This window comes from Rhinopithecus roxellana, chromosome 20 (assembly GCF_007565055.1).
Source record: "Rhinopithecus roxellana isolate Shanxi Qingling chromosome 20, ASM756505v1, whole genome shotgun sequence".
In the NCBI taxonomy this organism is placed as follows: Eukaryota; Metazoa; Chordata; class Mammalia; order Primates; family Cercopithecidae; genus Rhinopithecus; species Rhinopithecus roxellana.
In genome coordinates, this window is record NC_044568.1 from 47,525,935 (window position 1) to 47,546,434 (window position 20,500).

Here is a 20,500-nt window from a genome sequence, read left to right on the forward strand (position 1 = left end):
GCATATATTATAGGTTATCTGTATTGTGGACACACTGACCAATATTGTTTTCTCATCCTAGGTGACCTACTGAAGTACTTGAGGGAAACAAAAGATTGTATTCGTTTATGTATCATTGCACTTTCTATTGAGTCGGAGGCAAATATGGTAATGCTTACTGCTCTGTTCAACAATGAAGCATATCATTCACCATCTGTGGCCCTGGCAGTGTTAGACAACATTCTTTTCAAGTCACTTTCTGGTGCCAATGCTTCCTTAACAGTCTCCAATAAACCTCAGCCACCCCCTGAGGTTGAAAACAGTGAAGAGTATGTTATTCTTTTCATTTGAATTCAATTTTACTCTTTAAATACATTCTTTCCAGTTTATCTGATTACATTTATATGATAAAAATAGCTATTGATTGAAATCTGTATTTTCTGCTGTGTTGATTTCCTGATATGTCTTCTTTTGTAGGCTTCAAAGTGGACAAAAATTGGCCATAAATTTACAATTTGGCATGGCTCTTTTGATCAGTGGTTTTTGTCTCCTGACAGTGACTGAGAGAACCACTAAGGCGAAGCACATCCAGTTTGTGAGTGGTGTCTCTGTCATTGTGTACTGGCTTTCTGCCCTATTGTGTGATTTCATCATCTTCTTTGCTTCCTGCTGCTTAGTAATGGTGAGTGTGAAATGAAGTTTCTTGAGGGTTTGTTTTCCTTTTGTACCTCTTGGAAAATTACTATTCTAATGGTTATGAAATCTAGCTCTTGTCAATAAACCGTCTTTGCTTATTATCTTGGAAAACACATTGCAAAAGTCTGGTGGTAGAAACTTTACCATATTCTTAGTTTAAAAAGTAACTTCTTTGCATAAAAATAGAAATATAGACTAATGGAAAAAATAGAGTACAGAAATAAACTCATGCATTTACCATCAGTTAATTTTTTACAAAGGTGACAAGAACACACAATGGGGAAAGATGGGGAAAGAACAGTCTCTTCAATACATTGTGTTGGGAAATCTGGATATCCACATGCAAAAGAATCCATTTAAACCCTTATTTCACACCATATACAGGTATCAACTTAAAATATAATGAAGACTTAAATGTAAGTCCTGAAGCTATAAAGCTACTAGAAGAAAACATAGGGGAAACATTCTTTTTTATGACCCCAAAAGCACGGGCAACAAAAGCAAAAATAGAAAATTGGGATTACATCAAACTAAAAAGCTTCTGCATAGTAAAGGAAACAATCAGTAGAGTCAAGAGAAAAATCTACAGAATGGGAGGAAATATTTATAAATCATAACTCTCAAAAGGGGTTAATATCCAAAATATATAAGGAACTCTTCCAACTCAATAGCAAAAAATAACCTAATTTAAAAATGGGCAAAGGAATTGAATAGATTTTTCTCAGGAGAAGATATAAATGGTCAACAGGTATATGAACATTTGCTCAATTTTCCTAGTCATCAGGGAAATGCAAGTCAAAACCATGAGATAATCACCTCACATCTATTATGATGACTTTTTTTAAAAAAAAAAAAAGATTTTATAAAAAGATAACTAGTATTGGTAAAGTTTGTACAAATTGGAACCCTTGCCAACTCTTGGTGGGAATGCAAAATGGTGCCCCTGCTATGAAAAACAATGTGGTGGTTCCTCAGAATATTAAAAATAGAACTACCATATTATCAGACAACCCTATTTCTGATTATTTATCAAAAAGAGTTCAAATCAGGATCTCAAAGATCTACCATCACTCCTAATTCACTGAACACTATTCATAATAGCTAAAATGTGAAAAAAAAAAAAAAAGCCTAAACATTCATCAGCAGATGAATGGATAAAGAAAATGTGGTATATACATACAATAGAATATTATTCAGACTTAAAAAATAAGATGATTCTGGCTGGGCACAGTGGCTCATGCCTATAATCCCAGCATTTTGGAAGGCCAAGGTGGGTGGATCACCTGAGGTCAGGAGTTTGAGACCAGCCTGGCCAACATCTAGTGAAACCCTGTCTCTACTAAAAAATACAAAAATTAGCTGGATGTGGTGGCACATGCCTGTAGTCCCAGCTACTTGGGAAACTGAGGCAGGAGAATCGCTTGAACCCAGGAGGTGGAAGTTGCAGTGAGCCGAGATCGCGCCATTGCACTCCAACGTGGGTGACAGAATGAGACTCCATCTCTCAAAAAAAAAAAAACAAACAAAAAAATAAGATGACTCTGACATTTGCTACAATATGGATGAATCTTGAGGACATTATGCTAAGTAAAATAAAGCAATCACAGAAAGTCAAATATTTCATGATTCCACTTACATGATATATCAAAAATAGTCAAATGTATAAAATCAAATAGTTGAATGGTGGCTGCTAAGGGCTTGGAGAATAGGATAATGGAAAGTTACTAATCGGTGAGCATAAAGTTTCACTCAAACAAGATGAATAAGCCTTAGAGATTTGTAGTAAAAGATTGTACCTACAGTTAACAATCATATATTTTACACTTAAAAATGTATTAAGAATGTAAATCTTATGTTTAATATTCTTTTTACATTAAAAGAAAATAAGGAGTAATTTTACATTTCCAAATTTTAAAAAAAACTAATAGACTGTTGCCAGCAGTCATGCCCTACAAGAAATTCTGAAGAGAATTCTTCAGTGTGAAATGAAAGGACACTTGACAGTAACTCAAATCCAAATGAAGAAATAAAGGATACCAGACAAGTAAAAACATAGGTAAATGTAAAATGCGGTATTAATATATTTTTGTTTATAGCTCTTATATTTTTTCATTTAAAAGGCATCTGTGTAAAGCAATAGTTATAAATCTATCATGATAGACACACAATGTATAAAGATGTAATTTGTGATAATAATAGCATAAAAGGCAGAGAGGTTAGCTATATAGGTACGAAATATTTGTATTATATTGAAATTAAGTTAGTATTAATCTAAATTGTATTGTTATGAATAGGATGTTTATTGTAATTTCCAACCACTAATATGACTACCCAACTACATGGAATCTTAAAAGACAATAGAATTAAATGGCACACTCAAAAATATCTATTCAACACAAATGGCAGAATAAATGAATGGAAAAATATAATGATGTAATACATAACCAAATGACAGAAAAACTTATAAGTAATTACATTAAATATAAATGGATTAAACTCAAATTAAAAGTAGGGCATTAGTAGAATGATTCCAAAAACATAATCTAACTGTATGATACCTACAAGAGACTCACTTTATGTTCATTGACACAAATAATTTGAAAATAAAATGATGAAAGAGCTTCTTTAAAAGATAGCTAGTATAGCTTTAATAATATTCAAAGCAGACTTTACAACAAAAATCATTAGGATAACAAGAGAAGAAATGTAAAATGTTTCAACTGTCATGTAAAACAGTTTTGTGGTTCTTCAAAAATTAAACAATTACCATATGATTCAGCAATTACACTCCTAGATTTATACCCAAGAGAACTGCAAACATCAATTTTTTAAATACTTGAAAATGAAAGTCCCAAATGTTCATAAATGGATAAATAAAATATGGCATATCAATACAATGGAACATTACTTAACCATAATCAGGAATGAAATGCTGATACCTGCTACAGCTTGCATGAACCTTAAAAAATTATGCTAACTGAAATAAGCTAGGGACAAAAGCCCATATATTACATGATTCCATTTACTTAAAATGTCCAAAATAGGTAAATTCATAGACACAGAAAGCAGATTAATAGTGCCAGGAATAGTGGTTACTTTTACAGGGATTGGAGGAGTTTCTGATAGGCTTCTGTGGGTATTGGCATTGTGGTAGTTTCCCAGGGAATTGCTTTGTGATAATTCATTATGATAATTCATTTATGTTATATATACTTTTCTGAATATGTGGTATATTTCATAATAAAGAGGTTAAAATATTTACTTGAAAATTTTGTTTGCATTTTTACTTGTAGATTAAGTTGAGTAGAATCTAAATATTCACAATGCATGAGTCTCTTGTCCAAGAACAACTATGTTGCTTACTTATCCAACAAGGAATTCAGCATTTGTTTTTGTTTTTGTTTTTGTTTTTGTTTTGAGACGGAGTCTTGCTCTGTCACCCAGGCTGGTGTGCAGTGGTGCAATCTCGGCTCACTGCAAGCTCCACCTCCTGGGTTCCCGCCGTTCTCCTGCCTCAGCCTCCCGAGTAGCTGGGACTATAGTCGCCTGCTACCACGCCTAGCTAATTTTTTTTTTTTTTTTTTTTTAGTAGAGACGGGGTTTCACTGTGTTAGCCAGGATGGTCTTGATCTCCTGACCTCATGATCCGCCTGCCTTGGCCTCCCAAAGTACCAGGATTACAGGCAGGAGTCACTGCACCCAGCCCGAAATTCAGCTTTTCTTTGAAATAGGTTATGATTTGTGACATTGAAAGATCATAAGACTTTGAACACAGGAATTCCTAGGTCACTCTAACTTTTATTTGATTTCTTTATTTTATTTATTCTTTTAGGTTTACAGAATGCTTAGGCACAAACAAAATAATTATAGCTTCAGGGACTGGATTCATCTATTACCCGCAAATCTTCTCTTATTTTTGCTACCACCACCAAGAACATCAGTCAATATAATGATTATTCTTAGCTTAATCTTCCTATTTACTTCTTGCTTGTCTTGCTACATAATCATGTAATTGCCCAAAGGGACCATCTTGTCATTTGTGGAGAAGTGATATCTATTAACTAATGAGATATAAATTTCCAGAAATTTCTTTTCACAGCTACGGGTTCCTCTCCACCACCACCATCCATTCTAATTTTTTGTTCCACTGTCTGATTTAGTAGCTTAGGTGAATGTGAGGGAGAAGTGGGGAAGCAGAAGAGAACCTGGAGGCCCAGTTTAAAGGTGTATAGCAGTGGGTAGACTGATAGGTAAGTTATGTAGTCAAAGAAAAAAATGTTTGGAGAAAGTGTGTCTTTGGAGAAATAATCTACTTTCTGGGAAACTTGCCAGTATTATTGCAATAACTGTTCCAAGTAGAAAAGAAAATAATAAAGGAAAGTGTAGTGGCTCTGCTCACTGGAATGCCCTCTGATGAAGAGGTAAAAATAACTTACTTCATCCTCGTAGGATAAGATTTTGATTTTTTGTTTTGTTTTGTTTTGTTTTGTTTTGTTTTGTTTTGAGACAGGTCTCACTCTGTCACCCAGGCTGGAGTGCACTGGTGCAATCACAACACACTGCAATCCCCACCTCCTGAGCCTTAGCCTCCCAAAATGCTGGGATTACAGGCATGAGCTACAATGCCCATCCCCAGGGCTGAAGTTTTTGTTTTGTTGATTATTCTACTTTAAGTTCTGGGATACATGTGCAGAACATGCAGTTTTGTTACATAGGTATACATGTGCCATGGTGGTTTGCTGCACCTATCAACTCATCATCCAAGTTTTAAGCCCTGCATGCATTAGGTATTTGTCCTAATACTCTCCCTCCCCTTGCTCCCTATCCTCTGACAGGCCCCAGTGTGTGATGTTCCCCTCCACGTGTCCATGCATTCTCATTGTTCAACTCCCACTTATGAGCAAGAGCATGTGGTGTTTAGTTTTTGGTTCCTGTGTTAGTTTGCTGAGAATGATGAATTCCAGCTTCATCTATGTCCTTGCAAAGCTCATCAACTCATTCCTTTTTATGGCTGCATAGTATTCCATGGTTTGTATGTGCCACGTTTTCTTTATCCAGTCTGTCATCGATGGGCATTTGGGTTGGTTCCAAGTCTTTGCTATTGTGAACAGTGCTTCAATAAACATATATGTGCATGTGTCTTTATAGCAAAATGATTTATAATCCTTTAGGTATATACCCAGTGATGCGATTGCTGGATCAAATGGTATTTCTGGTTCTAGATCCTTGAGGAATCACCACACTGTCTTCCGCAGTGGTTGAACTGGTTTACACTCCCACCAACAGTGTAAAAGCATTCCTGTTTCTCCACAGCCTCACCAGCATCTGTTGTTTCCTGACTTTTTAATAATCACCATTCTAACTGGCATAAGATGGTATCTCATTGTGGTTTTGATTTGCATTTCTCTAATGACCAGTGATGTTTTGTTTTAAGAGGCAGATTGACTTAATTAATGACTAGTTCCATGCTAAATAAAGACAGGACTTGCTATTTCCTTCTCTAAATGTTTTGGCTTAGTTTCTTTTTTCACTTGCCCTTCACTTTGCCTTTATCTCTGCACCCTTTTGTGTTTCAGGGAGTGATAAAATACCGCAAATTTGATATTTATGTCACGGATTACCACATTCTGGAAACTATGCTGATCTTCACACTGTATGGCTGGTCTGCCATTCCCTTTGTGTACCTGATAAGCTTTGTGTTTGCTGGAAGTACTTCTGCCTACATCAAACTTCTCCTACTCAGCTACTTTTCAGGCACTTTTGGTTTCCTCATAGGCGAGATAATAGAAAACAGTAAGTGTGAAGTTTCACAAAATTTCCCCTTCTCCAGAAGGCAGCAGTAAATAAGTAAGGAGTAATGGACCTACAGATACTTAAGAACATTTACAGACAACTAAATTCTAGGTTTTAGAGGAAATTTTGTACTTCATGTATAGCAATAAACTTATCTTGACTGCCTGTGATATTCTAGGCATTATGCTGCCAGATCTGTATGAGTTAAAAAAAAAAAAAAAAAAAAGAGGAAAGAGCCAGGCATGGTGGCTCATGCCTGTAATCCAAGCCCTTTGGGAAGCTGAGGTGGGTGGATCATGAGGTCAAGAGATGGAGACCATCCTGGCCAACATGGTGAAACCCTGTCTCTACTAAAAATACAAAAATTAGCTGGGTGTGGTGGCATGCACCTGTAGTCCCAGCTACTTGGGAGGCTGAGGCAGGAGAATTGCTTGAACTAGGGAGGAAGAGGTTGCAATGAACCAAGATCATGTCACCAAAAAAAAAAAAAAAAAAAAAAAGGAAAGAAACATGAAAAGCAGCTCAACAGTCAAAGACCGGTTTATTTTTGGAGAGTAAACCTGAGAGGGGCTTCTGGCCAATTTCGGTCAGGAGCCCTCTCTCTTACAGACAGAGTATATCTTGGTTTTAGGGTGAGAGAGCTTATCACAGGCTTGGAATGTTTCTGTGTGGGTGACAAGTTTATTGTGGGGTTGGAATATCTCTGTTTGGAGGGGAGGTTATCTTGGGGCTGACATTTCTCTGGCCAGAGGGGAGATTATCTCAGGACTGTCATGTCTCTGGTCAGTGTCTCATGCATCCGTGTGAAGAGATCACCAAACAGGCTTTGTGTGAGCAACATGGCTGTTCATTTCACCTGGGTGCAGGCAGGCTGAGTCCAAAAAAGAAGTCAGCAAAGGGTAGTGGGATTATCATTTGTTCTTATAGGTTTTGGGATAGGCGATAGAACTAAGAGCAGTGTTTTGGGGGTAGGGGATGGATCTCACAAAGTACATTCTCAAGGGTAGGGAGAATTACAAGGAACCTTCTTAAGGATGGGGGAAGATTATAAAGAACCTTCCTAAGGGTGGGGGCTATTACAAAGTACATTGATCAGTTAGGTTGGGGCAGAAATAAATCACAATAGTGGAATGTCATCAGTTAAGGCTATTTTCACTTTTTTTGTGGATCTTCAGTTGCTTCAGGCCATCTGGATATACACATGCAGGTCACAGGGGATATGATGGCTTAGCTTGGGCTCAGAGGCCTAACATTCCTGTCTTCTTATATTAATAAGAAAAAACAAAATAGTGGTAAAGTGTTGAGGAGGCGAAAATTTTGGGGGGTGGTATGGGGAGATAATGGGCAATGTTTCTCAGGGTTGCTTTGAGCGGGATTAGGGGCGGCATGGGAACCTCCAGTGGGAGAGATTCAACTGAAGAAAGATTTTGGGGTAAGGGGTGATATTGTGGGGTTGTTAGAAGGAGCATTTGTCATATAGAATTATTGGTGATGGCCTGGATGCAGTTTTGTATGAATTGAGAAACTAAACAAAAGACACAACATCCAAAGAAGAGAAAGAGAAAAACAGGTATTAAAGGACTAAGAACTGGGAGTACCCAGGACATCCAACTACAGTGTCCAAGGGGGTTCAGTGTAATTATTTGCTTGGTTGGCGAGTTTTGGAGCTCTATCCTTGAAGTTTTTTATGTTGTCATATACCAGGCCAGATTGATTTAGGTAAAAACAACATTCTTCATTTAAAAATATACAGAGTCGTCCCCCCCCCCCCCCGTTTTTTTTAGCAGTGAGTAAGTTCAGGGCCTTGTTGAATTTGGAGGAAAGAGAAATGCAAAGCCAGCAATTGTTTGTTAAAGAAGGATTAGAAATGGCTAGGAGAGAGTGAGTGAGATTGATAGTGTGGTGGAGATAGCTGGGGAGAGGTAGAGGGTGGCATAAGAACAGGAATGAGAATAAGAGTAAGTATAAAAGTAAAGAACAGGACTTCATCAGGGTAAATGTATTGGAGTGTACGTTGTCACTGAAGATCTTCTATCCACTTAAAGAGATACTTAAGGGTGGCAGTTTGAGGTAAAACCAGGAGCCACTGAATACCAAGAGCCTGAGAAACTGCTTGGGTGATTTGACTAATAAAGGCTGGTCCGTTATCAGACTGTATAGAGTTGGGAAGGCCAAACCGAGGAATGTATGTCTGACAGAAGGGAAGAAATGACCATGGTGGCCTTCTCAGACCCTGTGGGAAAGACCTTTACCCATCCAGTGAAATTGTCTACCCAGAGGTATTTTAGTTTCCTGACTTGAGGCATGTGAGTAAAGTCAATTTGCCAGTCCTGGGCGGGGGCAGATCCCCGAGCTTGATATGTAGGGAAGGGAGGGGGCCTGAATAATCCCTGAGGAGTAGTAGAATAGCAGATGGAACACGGAGAAGTGATTTCCTTGAGGATAGATTTCCACGATGGAAATTAAATGAGAGGTTCTAAGAGGTGGGCTAGCGGCTTGTAACCTACATGGAAGAGGTTATGAAATGACAACAGAATATAGAATGGGCCTGTGAGGCTGGAAGGAGATATTTTCCTTGGTCCAAGAACCATTTGCCTTGTTTGGGAAGAGATTGATAGGTGGAAGTTTCAGTGGGGCAGTAGGTGGGAGTGACCAGGTGAGAAGGAGAAAATCTGCCGTGAAGGATAGAAGTTGGAACGCTAGCTGCTTTTTTAGCTACCTTATCAGCATAAGCATTGCCCTGAGTGATGGGAACTGATGCCTTTTGATGACCCTTGCAGTGTATGGCTCCAGCTTCATTTGGAAGTAAAGCAGCCTGGAGAAGAGCTTTTATTAAAGAGGCATTAATGATGGAGGACCCTTGCGTAGTGAGAAAACCTTTCAGCCCATAAAACAGCATGGTGGTGCAGGATATGGGGTCAGTATAAATATTGACGCATAGTCCATTTGCAAGAGTGAGGGCCCGAGTTAAGGCAATGAGTTTGGCTTGCTGAGAGGTAGTGGAGTGGGGCAGAGCAGTAGCCTCAATGATAGATGTGGAAGATACTATAGCATAGCCTGCCTTTGCTGGTGTGTGGCGATTAGGCCTGGTGGAACTGCCATCAGTAAACCAAGTGTCATCAGGGCGAGGAACATGAAAGAAGGAAATACAGGGAAATGGAGTGAATGTCAGGTGGATCAGGGAGATACAGTCATGGGAGTAGGGGCCAGCCTAAAACAGTAAGGTCAAGTTGTTTGGACAGAAAGGCTACAGGGCATAGTCCCGGCTCTTGTGTAAGAATTTTGACCGCACAGCCATGTACTTTGCCTGTGTGTAATGAAAAGGGTTGGGATGAGTTAGGGAGAGCCAGCATGGGGGCAGCTTCTAGGGCTGTTTTTAAGGAATGGAAAGAGGAGTGGCGAAAGGATTTAGGATCTATGGGGTCAGCTAGGTTTGCTTTTGTGAGTTTACATAATGGTTTAGTCAGGATGGTAAAACTAGGTATCCAAAGGCGGAAGTAACCATGCCTAGTACGGAAAGTTTTTGTTTTGTAGAAGGGGTTCGGGTTTAGGAGATTAGCCGGACACAATCAGCAGGGAGAGCATGTGTGTTTTCATGAAGAATTATGCCGAGACAGGTAACAGATGAGGAAGAAATTTGGGCTTGACCGAAGTAATGGGGCTGTCCATGAAGTCTTGCGGCAGTACAGCCCAGGTAATTTGCTGAGCCTGATGGGTGTCAGGGTCAGTCCAAGTGAAAGCGAAAAGAGGCTGGGATGAAGGGTGCAAGGAATAGTAAAGAAAGCGTGTTTGAGATCCAGAAGAGAATAATGGGTTGTAGAGGGAGGTATTAAGGATAGGAGAGTATATGGGTTTGGCACCACAGGGTGGACAGGCAAGACAATTTGGTTGATAAGGTGCAGATCCTGAACTAACATGTAAGATTTGTCCAGTTTTTGGACAGGTAAAATAGGGGAATTGTAAGGAGAGTTTATAGGCTTTAAAAGGCCATGCTGTAACAGGTGAGTGATAACAGGCTTTAATCCTTTTAAAGCGTGCTGCAGGATGGGATATTGGTGTTGATTGGGGTAAAGGTGATTAGATTTTAATGAGATGGTAAGGGGTGCATGATCGGTCGCCAAGGAGGGAGTAGAGGAGTCCTAAACTTGTGGATTAGGATGGGGGGATAGAAGGGGAGGATGTGAAGGAGGCTTTGAACTGGGGAAAAAGGCAGCAACGAGGTGTGGCTGTAGCCCAGGAGTAGTCAGGGAAGCAGATAATTTAGTTAAAATGTCTCAACCTAATAAGGGAGCTGGGCAGGTGGAGATAACTAAAAAGGAATGCTTAAAAGAATATTGTCCAATTTGGCACCAGAGTTGGGGAGTTTTAAGGGGTTTAGAAGCCTGGCCATCAATACCCACAACAGTTATGGAGGCAAAGGAAAAAGGCCTTTGAAAAGAAGGTAATGTGGAGTGGGTAGCCTCCATATTGATTAAGAAGGGGACGGACTTACCCTCCACTGTAAGAGTTACCCAAAGTATCTTTGATGGTCCAGGAGGCTTCTGAGGCAATGGGACAGTGTCAGTCTTCAGCCGCTAAGCCGAGAAGATCTGAGAAGGAGTCAGTCAGAGCCTTGGGCCAGAGTTCCAGGGACTCTGGGAGTGACTGCCGGATGAGTTGGACAGTCCGATTTCCAGTGGGTCCCGCACAGATAGGACACTGCTTAGGAGGAATCCGGGGCTGCGGGCATTCCTTGGCCCAGTGGCCAGATTTCTGGCACTTGTAGCAAGCTCCTGGGGGAGGAGGTTCTGGAGGAACTCCTGGCAGCTGCGGTTCAGGCGTTTGGAGTTCTTGTGTGCTGGAGATATGGCTAGGGTTTGTCTCACAGTGGAGGCAAGGAATTGCAACTCAGAAATACATTGCTACTTGGTTGCCCCTACTCTATTATTGTACACCTTGAAGGCGAGGTTAATTAAGTCCTGTTGTGGGGTTTGAGGGCTGGAATTTAAATTTTGGAGCTTTATTTAATGTCGGGAGCAGATTGGGTAATAAAATGATGTTGAGAATGAGACAGCCTTCTGACTTTTCAGGGTCTAGGGCTGTAAAGCATCTCGGGGTTTCTGCCAAATAGGCCATGAACTGGGTTGAGTTTTTATATTTGATAAAAAAAAAAAAAAAAAAAAAGAGCCTAAATGCTGATTTGGGAGAGGTCAGATAAAGGAAAAGGAGCATTAACCTTGACTATGCCTTCAGCTCCAACCACTTCTCTAAGAGGAAATTGTTGGGCAAGTGGTGGAGGGCTATTCGCAGAACAAAACTGTAAGCCAGACTGGGTGTGAGGAGGGGAGGTGATAGAAGGATTATAGGGTGGGGGAGCAGAAGCTGAGGAAAAATTGGGACCTAGCTCAGCCTGGCGAGGAGCAGCCTGGGGAGGAGGGGAGAGATCAGATGGGTCTGTAGAAAAGGAAGATTCAGAAGACTCAGAGACTCTTGGGATTGGGACTGAAGGGACAGGCAGGAGGGAAAGAAGATTTGGGACGAGTCTTGTTGGAAGCAGAGACTAGGGAGGGACCAATGTGTAAAAGAATGCCTGGACGTCAGGCACCTCAGACCATTTGCCCATTTTTCGACAAAAATTATCTAGATCTTGTAGGATAGACATATCGAAAGTGCCATTCTCTGGCCACTTGGAACTACTGTCGAGTTTGTACTGGGGTCAAGCGGTGTTGCAGAAGAATATAAGACGCTTAGATTTTAGGTCAGGTGAGAGTTGAAGAGGTTTTAAGTTCTTGAGAACACAGGCTAAGGGAGATGAAGGAGGAATGGAGGGTGGAAGGTTGCCCATAGTGAAGGAGGCAAGTTTAAAGAGAAGGGTAGAGACACAGAGAAGGGGGTGGGGAGCAGCCCTGGACTGCAACATGGGTGAGCAGCCAAAGCAGGCATCCCTGCAATTGACTTGCCACCAAGGGAACGTGGGTGAATGACCAAGACAGGCATCCCCACGGAGATCAGACACCAATGGAATGTGGGTGAATAAACAGAGAGGCATCCCCGCAATAATTAAACACCAAGGGAAGGCTGCCTTCCCGAGTCCGTGACTGGTGCCAGAGTTTTGGGTCCATGGATAAAATGTGTCTCCTTTGTCTCTACCAGAAAATGAAAGGAATTGAAATTAAGAGAAGGGAGAGATTGAAGGGTGGCACCAAGATTGAAAGGAGAAAGGTTGAGGGATAGTGAGAGAGGTTGGAGAAGAGAGTAAAAAGAGGCTGCTTACCAGATTTAAAATCAGTGAGATGTTCCTTGGGTTGGTTGGTCTGAGGACCCAATGTCATAGGTGGATCTCTTCACGGAGTGAGGATGAGAACAGGGGACTGGTCTCCCGAAGAAATCCCGCTGACCGGGGTCTTTGGCACCAAATGTCTCATGCATCCCTGTGAAGAGATCACCAAACAGGCTTTGTGTGAGCAATGTGGCTGTTTATTTCACCTGGGTGAAGGCGGGCTGAGTCCGAAAAAGGAGTCAGCAAAGGGTGGTGGGATTATCATGAGTTCTTATAGGTTTTGGGATAGGCAGTGGAGCTAAGAGCAATGTTTTGGGGGCAGGGGGCGGATCTCACAAAGTACATTCTCAAGGGTAGGGAGGATTACAAAGAACCTTCTTAAGGCTAGCGGGAGATAATAAAGAACCTTCCTAAGGGTGAGGGCTATTACAAAGTACATTGATCAGTTAGGGTGGGGCAGAAATAAATCACAGTGGTGGAATGTCATCAGTTAAGGCTATTTTCACTTTTTTTGTGGATCTTCAGTTGCTTCAGGCCATCGGGATGTCTACGTGCAGGTCACAGGAGATATGATGGCTTAGCTTGGGCTCAGAGGCCTGAAGGTCAGGGAGGGATTTATTTTATGGTTGGAATATTTCTGATGGCAGATGTCATTTGTGGTTTATGGTCATGCTGACCTTAGCCACGAGGCTGATGCCCTTTGGATTTAGGCAGTTTTTGATCAAGGTGAACTTTAAAATGGTGGTGCTTATCCAAGATGGCAATGCTCCTGCTCTGTCAAGATCTAGAATCCTCATATTGAAATGATGAAACCCAATCTGAACTACAGGTCCTCTCTATCCCTACCTCCTCTATCTCCATCACATGAATCAAGGAATCAGTCTTGCAACTGAGTTTTGAAATTTTAGGAGTATTTGTCACTGAGAATCATTTGTCAAAGAGAGAGAACAAAGAGATCGCCTTCTTTTTAGAAAAGAAGGTCTTAGAAAGTTAGAGAGAGTTATATCTCAAATATCTTAGTGTTATCCATTTGACTCTTTCGAGTGAAGTGCAGAGAGAGGAAAGAGTGAAGAACCTCGAGTTCTTTGTGAGATAACTAGCTGTTCCGTTCACAAGAAGTTTAACTTACTAACAAGATTTTCCAGAAAGAAGAAAAACTCTATTTACCTCACATACAAATAACTAAGCCAGTTTTCCTTGCTTCCAGTGAGTCTGAAATTTGTATCCCCTCATTTTCTTCCTATCAATATATTTCATTATATATTTACTAAATTGACTATTATTATTGCCAACAAAAAGAGTCAAACTCTGTAAAATATTTGAAGAGATTTATTCTGAGCCAAATATGAGTGACCATGGCCCATGACACAGCCCTCAGGAAGTCTTGAGAACATGTGCCCAAGGTGGTAAGTGTACAGCTTGGTTTTATATATTTTAGGGAGGCATGAGACATCAGTCAAATACATTTAAGAAATACATCGATTTGGTTCAGAAAGGCAGGACAACTCAAAGCTGGGGCTTCCAGGCTATAGGTAAATTTAAACATTTTCTGGTTGACAGTTGGTTGAATTTATCTGAACACCTGGGATCAATGGAAAGGAATGTTCAGGTTAAGATAAAGGATTGTGGAGACCAAGTTTTATTGTGCAGAGGAATCTCTCAGATAGCAGACTTCAGAGAGAGATCAGGTTGTAAAGTGTTTCTTATTGGACCTAAAGGGGTTCTTGGCTCTTAGTTGATTATCTCCTGGATCTGGAAAGAAAGGAAAGAAAACATTCTAAAGAATGTGGACTTTTCCCACAAGAGACTTTGCAGGGCAATTTCAAGGTATGGCAAGGAAATATATTTTGGGGTTAAATAGTTTTTCCTTGTCTCATAATGTTATGCCAAAGTCAGATTGAAAAGTAAGTCATGATATACAGGCCAAATTAAAACCCATCTGATGAGAATTTATGGTTTGTAATGCATGACTCCCTAGAACCCTTAGGTAGGAATTTGGGCAAGATAAAAAATTAGAGCTTAGTCCTCATTATGAAGAGAGATTTTAAAAGAGACTATTGTCACTATTCTGTTGAATCACTTTATAAGTATAAATTTGAACTGTGTCAAGCACTTGCTATCTCCCTGCTGTTGTGTTATTAAGAAATTATTTTAGGCAGATAGAAAGGAAAAGGGGTCCTTGGGAAGTTTTTGTTTCCTTTAAAGCAGTTCCAGAAACATTTCTTCTCTAGCAGGAAAGCCCTGGTTCTTAGAGCCCAGCTGGGAAGCTTTGATATGCAAATGCTGGCCATTAGAAACTGGGTCTACCCAAACATGGTGATTCCCGCCATCTTCTTGTTGCTCTTGCCCCCACATGTGCCTGGCAACATGGCCACCCCCACATATTCCCCACGTGAGTAGAACATCTTGGGAATCTGCATTTGCATATTAAAGGCTAGGGTGGGAGGGACAGTTTTTTCTCCGGCTACATGAATGACATGCCTGGTCAAACTGAGAGGTGACAGCGTGTTGGCAGCCCTTGCTCGCTCTCAGCACCTCCTCCCCCTCGGCGCCCACTCTGGCTGCACTTGAGGAGCCCTTCAGCCCACTGCTGCACTGTGGGAGCCCCTCTCTGGGCTGGCCAAGGCTGGAACCCGCTCCCTATGCTTGTGGGGAGGTATGGAGGGAGAGGCCTGGGCGGGAACCGGGGCTGCGCAAGGCACTCGCAGGCCAGTGTGAGTTCCAGGTGGGTATGGGCTCAGAGGGCCCCGCACTCAGAGTGGTTGGCCAGCGCTGCTGGCCCCAGGCAGTAAAGGGCTTAGCACCTGGGCCAGCAGCTGGAGGATGGGCTGGGTCCCACAGCAGTGCCTGCCCTCCCATGCCATGCTCGAATTCTCCCCCGGCCTCAGCCACCTCCCCATGGGGCAGGGCTCCGGACCTGCAGCCCTGCCAAGCCCAAACCACCCCCAGCCTGTCCTGGCCCGCCATGGGCTCCCGCAAGGCCTGAACCTCCCCGATGGGCACCGCCCCCTGCTCCATGGTACCCAGTCCCATCTACTGCCCAAGGGCCGAGGAGTAGGGGCACGTGACCTGGGACTGGCGGGTAGCTCTGCCTGTGGCCCCTGCGTGGGATCCACTAGGCAAAGCCAGCTGGGCTCCGGAGTCCCGTGGGAACTTGGAGAACTTTTATGTCTAGCTAAAGGATTGTAAATGCACCAATCAGCACTCTGTGTCTAGCTTAAGATTTGTAAATGCACCAATCAGTGCTCTGTGTCTAGCTAATCTAGTAGGGACTTGGAGAACTTTTGTGTCTAGCTAAAGGATTGTAAATGCACCAATCAGCACTCTGTGTCTAGCTCAGGGATTGTAAACATACCAATTAACACTATGTCAAAATGGACCAATCAACTCTCTGTAAAATGGAGCAATCAGCTCTCTGTAAAATGGACCAATCAGCAGGATGTGGGTGGGGTCAGATAAGGGAATAAAAGCAGGCTGCCTGAGCCAGCAGTGGCAACCTACTTGGGTCCCTGTGACACTGTGGAAGCTTTGTTCTTTCGTTCTTTGCAATAAATCTTGCTGCTGCTCACTCTTTGGGTCTGCACTGCCTTTTTGAGCTGTAACACTCACCACAAAGGTCTGCAGCCTTCACTCCTGAAGCCAACAAGACCATGAACCCACCAGAAGGAATAAACTCTGAACACGTCCGAACAGTGTCAGAAGGAACAAACTCCAGACACCCCACTTTTAAGAACTGTAACACTCACAGTGAGGGTCCGCAGCTTCATTTTTGAAGTCAGTGAGACCAAGAACCCACCAATTCCAGACACAAAACCAATACCCTGAGCCCTATGCAAATTAGACACCACCTCCTCCAGCCTCCTCATATAAACACCCACTTTTCCACCACACGTGGAGTTTTCTTTTTGTTGGAATCCCCCCTCCCTCTGTCTCTGTACAGGAGAGCTGTTTTCTTCTTCTTTCCTTCTTTTTTGCCTGTTAAACTTTTCACTCCTTAAAACCACTCCTATCGGTGCAAGACCAAGAACCCTGCTCTTCCTCCAGTCATCTGAGCCGTATCAGTTGCAGAGCTCCACAAGCACAGGCTTCCTGCCTCATTCCCTTAACCTTTAACTGTCAAAAGGAAATCCCCTGAATTAATTCAAGATTGGCTTATCTATTCCTTCAAGGATAAATCTTTCATGTGAGGAAGACTTGAGCCTCTGCATAGAAGACTAAAATACTTGCAAGAGCTATGCCTGGGTGCTCAGTCTCACAAAAGAATCCCCAAATTATGGAAAGCAAATGTCTATATATTTTTGCGTACACCTCCAAAGGGAAATACTGTGTGATGTGAGGAAGACTCACCTGAAAACATTGGAGTTTGTGAACCCTGACCTAGAATGAAATTTTAATTAAGAGACTAGAGAGGAGTAGTTGTGGCAGAATGAAAAATAAGATGAGATTACTGTTTTAGAAACTCAAAAAGTCATGTTTTAAGAAGAATATGTTGCGAAGAGTCATGTAGGGTGAGGATAAGAAAAGAAGAAAGTAGATTTGGCAATTAGAAAGCGAAGAGGCTTCCCCTTCTCAGCTACATAACAAACACTGTGAATAATACTTTGACAAAAATAATGAACTGAGAAGAAAATATGGAATTGGCATAGACCAGCAATAAAGTGAAAGCCAGTATCCTTGGAAGTAAGCAAGCATTTGTTTTTTAAACATAAAAGAAAATGAGTTTTCAAAGTTATGCAAAATATTAAGACAGACTACAATTTACCGGAGGGTTTATTTGTTTTTGGCTTTGTAAGTACATGGGTATAATTGCAAATTAAGTTTGTGTTTATATTTTAGCTTATACATTGAGGATTGTATTTATTTTTTCAAATTTTCTAATTGACAGATAAAGTTGGATATATTAGTAATGTACAAAATGTTTTGAAATGTTATCTATATATAGTAGAATAGATAAATCTAGCTAATTAGCATATGCATGACCTCAAATATGTATCATTTTTGTTGTGAGAGCACTTACCCAATTAGCTGTAGTCCCCATGCTATGCAATAGATCTCTTGAACTCATTGCTATTATCAAACTGAATTTGTGTATCTTTTGCTCAACAACTCTCCCTCTGGTAATCGCCATTCTACTCTCTACTTCTATGAGATCTGCTTCTTTGGGATTCCATATATGAGTGAGATTGTGCAGTATTGTCTTTCTGTGCCTGGCTTATTCACTTAACATAATGTCCTCCAGGTTCACTCATGTTGTCACCACGGAACAGGATTTCCTTCTCATTATGGATGAATGGTATTCTGTTGTGTATATATACCACATTTTCTTTATGCATTCATCCGTTGATGAACACAGGTTGATTTCACTGTGAATAGCACTGCAATAAACATGGGCATGCAGCTATCACTTTGACATACTGATTTCGTTTCCTTTAGCTGTATATCCATCATGGGATTGCTGGATCGTATGATAGTTCTATTTTTAATTATTTTAGCAACCTCCATACTGTTTTCCCTAATGCCTTTACTAATTTACATTCCCACCATCTGTGCAAGGGTTTTTTTTTTTTCCCACATCCTGGTCAACACTTACCATTTGATAATAGCCATTCTAAAAAGAGTGAGGTCATATCGCATTGTGGTTTTGATTTACATTTCCCTGATGATGAGTAATGTTGAGCATTTTTTCATATACCTGTTGGCCATTTCTATATCTTTTTTTGAGAAATGTCTCTTCAGGATTTTTGCCCATTCGTAATTAAGTTGCTTTTCGTGCAACTGAGTTGTTTGACATCCTGGTCTTTTATGGACATTAACCCCTTATCAGATGTATGCTTTGCAAGCATTTTCTCCTATTCTGCAGTTTATCTCTTCATTATCATTTCATTTATTTAGCAGAAGCTTTTTAGCTTAATATAATCCTATCTATCTATTTCTGCTTTTGTTGTCTGTCATATCTAAAAAAATCATTGCTTAGACTAATGCCATGGAACTTTTTCCCTGTTTTCTTCTGGAAGTTTCACAGTTTCTGTCTGGAGTATTTATGACTTTCTATATCAAAGAACACATCTATATCTAAGAACACATGCCTTTTCTTTCTTTTTCTTGTCTAATTGCTCTGGCTAGGACTTCTAGTGCAATGCTGAATGTAAATGGTGAGAGTGGACATCTTTGTCTTATTTTAAAGCTTAGAGGAAAAGCTTTCAGTTTGTTTTCCCCATTGAGTATGATTTTAGCCCTGGGTTTGTCATATATGGCCTTTATTGTGCTGAGGTATATTCCCTCTATACCTAAGTTGTTGAGAGATTTTTATCATTAAAGAGTGTTGAATTTTCCAAATGCTTTTTTTGTATCTATTGAAATAATCATATGGTTTTTGTCTTTCATTCTGTTAATGTGATGTATCACATTTATTGATTTGCATATGCTAAACCATCTGTGCATCCCTGGAATGAGTCCCACTTGATCATGGTCAATGATCCTTTTAATGTGCTGCTGAATTTGGTTTTCTATTATGTTGTTGAGGATTTTTGCATTTATGTTCATCAGGAATATTGGCTTGTAGTTTTTTATGTGTTATTGTGTCCTTGTCTGGTTTTAATATTAGGGTAATATTGGCCTTATGAGTTTGGAAGTATTCTTGCCTCTTAAATTTTTTGGAAGTGTTTGAGAACAATTGGTATTCATCCTTAAATCTTTGGTAGAATTTAGCACTAAAGCCACTAGGTCCTAGGCTTTTCTTTGGTAGGAGACTTTTTATTACTTATTCAATCTACTGACTCATTATTGGTCTGTTTAGATAGTGTGCTTTTTCATAATTCCGTCTTTGTAGGTTGCATGTGTCAAAGAATACATACATTTTTCTATGTTATCAAATTTTTAAGGTATAATTGTTTATTATAGTGTCTCCTGATCCTTTGTATTAATGTGGTATCAAATGTTTCCTTTTTCATTTATAATTTTATTTGTTTCAATTTTCTCTCTTTTTTCTTAGTCTAGCTAGTGATTTGTCAGTTTTCTTAATCTTTTCAGAAAACCAACTTTTACTTCTGTGATTTTTTTCCTGAACGCTGTGTTCGTCACAACCTATAAAAATAAGAGATTTGGCTGGGCGTGGTGCCTCATGCCTGTAATCCCAGCACTTTGGGAGGTTGAGGCTGGTGGATCATGAGGTCAGGAGATTGAGACCATCCTGGCCAATACGGTGAAACCCCGTCTCTACTAAAAATACAAAAAACTTAATAATAATAATCAGTCTGGCGTGGTGGCACACACCTGTAGTCCCAGCTACTCAGGAGGCTGAGGCAGGAGAATCGCTTGAACACGGGAGGTGAAGTTTGCAGTGAGCCGAGATCATACCACTGCATTCCAGCCTGAGCAACAGAGTGAGACTCCATCTCAGTAAGTAAGTAAGTAAATAAATAAATAAATAAATGACTAAGGTCAACAGATGCAGTCAATAACTTCAAATAAAAGTCACTTTTAATGCTAGCTTATAAAGCTGGGGCAGGAAAAAGGTGATGCAACAAGATTCTCCAGTGATTGTTCCCCTACAGAACCATCAATTTGAATAACTATTCACACACATGTACACAAAAAAATACCTTCAGAAGAACTAAAGAAATCAGATGAGAAATCACAGTACCTTATTATATAGCACAATAATAAGAAAAAAATATTGAGGATGGTAGGAAGGACAGTTTGTTATTATCCATGTCACCCCTCTCTGAAGCTCAGAAAGCACAGGTGGAGAAAGATAACATTAGCTTGAGGGAA

The 20,500-nt window shown here is 40.6% G+C and overlaps 1 protein-coding gene across 1 annotated transcript in view; it reads left to right on the forward strand.

Moving 5' to 3' along the window:
• Positions 1–499: 499 nt before the first annotated feature.
• LOC104682105 (ATP-binding cassette sub-family A member 3-like) overlaps positions 500–20,500 on the forward strand; it is a 64,436-nt gene continuing 44,435 nt past the window's right edge. The window contains exons 1-2 of the mRNA XM_030924370.1: positions 500–661; positions 6,252–6,468. Of these exons, the coding sequence (XP_030780230.1) occupies positions 500–661; positions 6,252–6,468 (379 nt within the window). The remainder of the gene's footprint in view (positions 662–6,251; positions 6,469–20,500) is intronic.